General features: G+C 39.9%; 1 protein-coding gene across 2 annotated transcripts in view; it reads right to left on the bottom strand.

Annotated features, from left to right (window-relative positions):
• anln (anillin, actin binding protein) overlaps nt 1–4406 on the bottom strand; it is a 92588-nt gene extending 88182 nt beyond the window's left edge. For both annotated transcript variants that reach the window (XM_048616182.1, XM_048616188.1), the window contains exon 1: nt 4168–4406. In XM_048616182.1, coding sequence (XP_048472139.1) covers nt 4168–4405 — 238 coding nt within the window. In that variant the 5' untranslated portion in view covers nt 4406. The remainder of the gene's footprint in view (nt 1–4167) is intronic.
• Between the last annotated feature and the right edge of the window lie 830 nt (nt 4407–5236).

Genomic DNA, 5236 nt, shown 5'->3' with positions numbered 1-5236 from the left:
ATGGCAGTGCAGGAGGTCACTCCAGCCAGAGTTCGTCCACTCCACCCTTTTTTTTCCTTTTCTTGGCATCGGACACCTGGCCCTGGGCTCAAAAGCAGGGTCGCTAGGGACCAGCAGCCCAAGATGGAACGTGTCCACAGTCAACTGTCAAACCACATGGAGGCCCCCTCGGAGAGAGACTGTCTTTTTTTAAAAACTTACTTCTCGTTTTTCTGACCCAAGATTATACTGTGTATAGCTGTAACTTCTTTTTTCTTCATTTCTCTATTCTGTGATTGAAGACTGTACCTGGGTACTCTGTACCCAAGATGGCACCGTGTTGGTGACATTAGTTAGTGTAACCAATCTGTAACTTAAGAAACTATACTTAGATACCTTGTACCTAAGATGGAACTGTAAGAGGCAACTTAAAGTTTTCACTGTACTCATTTGAGTTCATGACAATAATGCTAATTCAATGAATGTCAAGATGAGCAGTTAGATTCTGTCTTGTTGGAGAATGTGATTTACAACGGCAAGGCAATATTACATGCCATTTACCAATCCAAGGCTGAGGGTGATCAAAAATATCAACCCGGAGGTATTTGAGCTCTTGTGGTATAGTGGTTGTCTGTAACCTTTGAGTCAGACGGCTTGGGTTCAAGTCCCAACTACTCCAGAGGTCTGTAATAATATTTCTGAACAGGTTTATTAGGAAATATCTAATATCTCCTGCAGTGATATACTGGGATTTACACAATTGGTATGTTGTAGTAACAACAACAACAACAACCTTAATTTGTTTAACTTATAACTTCAACCAATGGAGAGCTTTCCCCCAATGACTGTTTCTGTGGTTCCTTAATGTCATACCTGGTCAAATTATGCCTTAATGTTGAAGGCAATCTAACTGCACCTCCACAGTTCAGCTCTTTAGTCACTGTCTGACTTAAGGTTGTAATGAGATCATGATCGGAATGGCCTTGATGGAACTCAAACTGAACATTAGCAAGCAAGCTATTCCTTTGCAAGTAAAACCTCCTCCTTTTAGACACACAATTATCACGAAACACAGCTGTATGGGGCAGGACCGCAAAGGGTAGATACAAAACGGTTAATTACAAGATCTCACGATAGTTCCGTTGTTTAGAATGCAAGTACTCGTGTTATAGCTTAATCAGTTCGATGCCTCATTTTTAGGCATGCTTGGTATTGCTCCTGGACTCTTCATTATCCATAGATTAATCCCCCATCTTGACGGTAATAGTAAAGTGAGGGATATGCCATGAGATTACAGTGCTGCAGTACACCAAGGAATAAGCAGACTCAGTCAGATGACAGCAACTCAGGACTGAAACAAGATGACTTATTGCAGACAATTAGTTCTTACCTTGCAGTCAAGCAATGACTGTTCCTCATCAGACTGTACTCTTTCAATGTAGAACTCTCCCTTACATTGTCCTTGCTAACGCTAGAACAATTTTCTCACTCATCTCAAAGTTGCTATTCACACAGGAGATTTCAATCAACATCCAGATATGGTCGCCCAGTTATAGGAAGGATATTATTAAGCTGGAGAGGGTTTAGAAGAGATTTGCCAGAATGTTGCTGGGTATGTAAGGTTTAAATTATAAAGACAGGCTGGGATTTTTTTATTGGCATGTAGGAGGTTGACAGGCAACCTTATAGAAGTTTGTAAAATAATGAGGGATATAGATAAAGTTAACGGTAGTTGTCTTTTCCCTAGGATGGGCTTTCTCAAGACTAGGAGGCACATTAAGGCGAGACGAGAGAGATTTAAAAAAGACATGAGGGGCACTTTTTTTTTTTTTTTAAAACATAGAGGGTAGTTCCTGCGTGGAATGAACTTCCTGAGGAAGTGGTGGATGTGGGTACAATTACAATAGTTAAAAGACCTGTGGATAAGTACATGAATAGGAAAGGTTTGGAGGGACATGGGCCAGAAGTAGGCAGGTGGGACTAGTTTAGTTTGGGATTAATGTTCCACATGGATTGATTGGACTGAAGGGTCTGTTTGCATGTTGTTTGATTCTATGACTCGATGAGATAACATTAAAAAACTGAAACTGTTTTTGAATTGTTGTTCGTAATACAATTGTAGACACTACCCTCTGGTGTCAAAAATCAGTAATTACTCTCTGAAAATAAGGGTGGGTCATATTTCTGCTTTGGAATCAATTGTCACTTGTTCATCTTTCACAATAATCAATCACAGTTTCACTCATCATAAAATAACCATTCATCAATTTTCTTGTTCTCAAATTTGTAGAGATTAAGATGCATATTTTGAATCAATAAACCTTCAATAACATAATTTATTAGTATAGAGGGCCCTACTTCAAAATCTTGAATGCATCTTCCGAGGTTAGCAAAGTAATGAAGTTGCGTGTATCAGTCCCTTGGAATGAAGAAAATGTGTGATCTTTTAACTTGGAAACTTTTCCACTGCAGTTACTACACCACTAGGTGATCAGGAAATTTTCCTTTTACCACCTGCCATGATTATACTGGAGGAAATGGAAAAATTGAGAATTAACCCATTTGCCATATTATGACATCTTCTGTGGCCATCAAGTAGGATATGAACATGGAGCTTCTAGTTCAGAGGTAGGGACACTACCACTGTGCCACAACACCAAATTGAAGGACTACTACTGTACAGTCAGAGTTGCTGTTGTTCATAAAAGATTAAATGATAATCCCTTCCAGTCCAAAATGAGTCTAAAAAATCCAGTGTGACTATTTTAAGATAATAGGAAAAGGAGTTCTCTTGGTATCGCACCCAAAATTAATCCCCCAACTAATGCCAAAAGAGATTTAATGTATTAGTTACAGTATCTTGCTGTGTGCAAATGCTCATTTCCCACATTTGTAGTTTCGTCTCAATTGAAAACAATATTTCAGCTGATAAAACACATTTTGATGTCCTAAGGTCATGAAAAGTATAATATCAACGCAAGTTCTTCTTTTTATTCACACATGGCCAAGTCACACCAATAGGCAAGTCCTTTAACAATACATAAGCTTACTTTTTCAATTCCCTTAACAGAGCTCTAAATATGACCATCAGAGTTTGATTAATAGTTTCAAAGGAAAGCAATTGTCTTTACTTTTAATATTAAGTAATCCATATTTGACTTCTTTGGTTTCTTTCTTAGCGAGAAAGGAAAACTGTCAGGATAATACAATGATTTTTCATAACCTTGCAAAGCACTGCCACTTGCCAGGTGTTAGAGTTGTGCATTACCCTGATTTTTATTGCTCCAACATTGGAGTACGTTCGCCCTGACGTTCTGGATTTCTCCCCCTAAAATTCTCCACTCCCTCTTCTTTAAGAGGAACTGCTCCTTTGGAAAACAACAGGAAAAATCTTGGAGATAAGGACATTGACTGCCAACTGGCAAGAACCCCCTGCCAGCTCTTCACATCTCATCTTGTTCCATTCAAGTGCTTGACAAGCTAGAGGGAGGGCTTCTCATGCTTCAAGGACCTTAGGATAAAATGATGGCAGAGGCTGGCAGCTCTATTGAACTGCAGTGTCATTGTGAAGTGGTGACTGCTGCAGATATGGCATTCACTGAAAGCCAAGGATTGTAGCTGGATCCTAGGCTAGGCGTGAATGACAGGGAAGGGAGGTCAAGTGTTGGGGATTGTAAGGAAGAGGAGTCAACAAAAAAAGTCATTCACTCTCAACAGCTCCCTTCCCCATACTTGTAATGATCTGAAAGGTAAGACCCATCTGCCACTGGATTAATACAGCCAATAATTTCCCACTTAAAGGACTTAACTGGTTATAGGAGGGGGCGGATGTCCATTGATCTTCCACCATGGAGTTAATCAGGGCAGAGGCAGGAAATTAGCAAGGTCCCCACCCTCCTGCCTAGTCAAACGTCCCCCATATTGCTAACACTCAATTAGGGGGCAGGAGGGAGAGGCGTAAGACCATTTGATCGAAGTTTTAGTCTTCTCTCCCATTATCTCCTCATGAGGTTCAATGTTATATTTAGTTTGTATAACACAATGAGGCATCCATAAGATGATTTACAACATTAAAAGTTGATAAAATGCCAATTGTTGCTGGAACTTCCAGAAAGGGATAATTGCTCTCCAAAGTAGTAAATCACAATGAAATATACAATCACATTCTAATGTATAATTAGGCCATACCATAACAGTCCCATTGGCGTCGTTGTTCAGCCAACGCTTGCATTCGATTCTTCACAGAGGATACTGGGTGTGCATTCTGATTCACACTTTGTTCTTCCTGAACCCCAATTAATGCAACAGGTTGACTTGGAGGATGTTGTGCAACAGGACTTCCTAGCTCTTCATTCTCTGCCCCAGGGACCGGAGTTTCCATTTTATCTGAACAGCGTCGTTTGGATGGAGAAGGTTTGGTTGACATTTTCGCTACATTGAAAAAAGGCAAAACAAAAATGTGGAGAACTCTGCCACTTCAGGAGAGAATAAATACCATAAACTGGGAGATGGAACAAGAGGAGAGGATATATATTTAAAATTGTGATTTAACTTTTATCACTAGATTACAGAAACGTTACAGCCCATAAAAGGGGGCTATTCGGCCCATCGTGCCTGTATTAACTTGTTAACTAAGCATCATGTCCTTGTGCCAATCTCCTGTTTTATTGCTACAGCCTTGCACATTATTTGGATAAAAATAATCAATCATTCAGGGCCCTCCTGAATGCCTCAATTGAACTCAGTGCTCAAAAATATATTTTATTCCTGCTTTTCATCCAGTCAGAGGCCAGAGGCCAATCTTGTTTGTGTGTCTTTGCTCTCTCGGATTTTCTCATGAAACCACCTTCAAATTTCTCCAGACAATTATCTCTCCCTGTGGGGGAGATGTCCACTTTGTGGTAATATTACCACAAAGTACAGCACCGTTTTATGTGAACACAATTTCTACCATTATTTGTACTGGTCTAAAGAAATTCATATTTATTTCAGAATCAGTATTCACTGTTGCCAACATATATGATCGTTCAAAGTAGGCATTATACCTTACTTCAAACTCTTAAAAGGCTTGATTTAGCTTTCAACTTGCCCAAATAGGTGAAACAGAAACAGGCAATTTGGACCAGGCATGCCATATCTGCCCTTATGCCCCATGCCAGCATACAGTTGTAACCATTGCTACCTAGAGATAGTAGGAACTGCAGATGCTGGAGAATCCAAGACAACAAGGTGCAGAGCTGGATGAACACAGCAGGCC

Source organism: Rhincodon typus, chromosome 2 (assembly GCF_021869965.1).
Source record: "Rhincodon typus isolate 14 chromosome 2, sRhiTyp1.1, whole genome shotgun sequence".
In the NCBI taxonomy this organism is placed as follows: domain Eukaryota; kingdom Metazoa; phylum Chordata; class Chondrichthyes; order Orectolobiformes; family Rhincodontidae; genus Rhincodon; species Rhincodon typus.
This window is presented reverse-complemented; position numbering and strand designations above follow the sequence as displayed.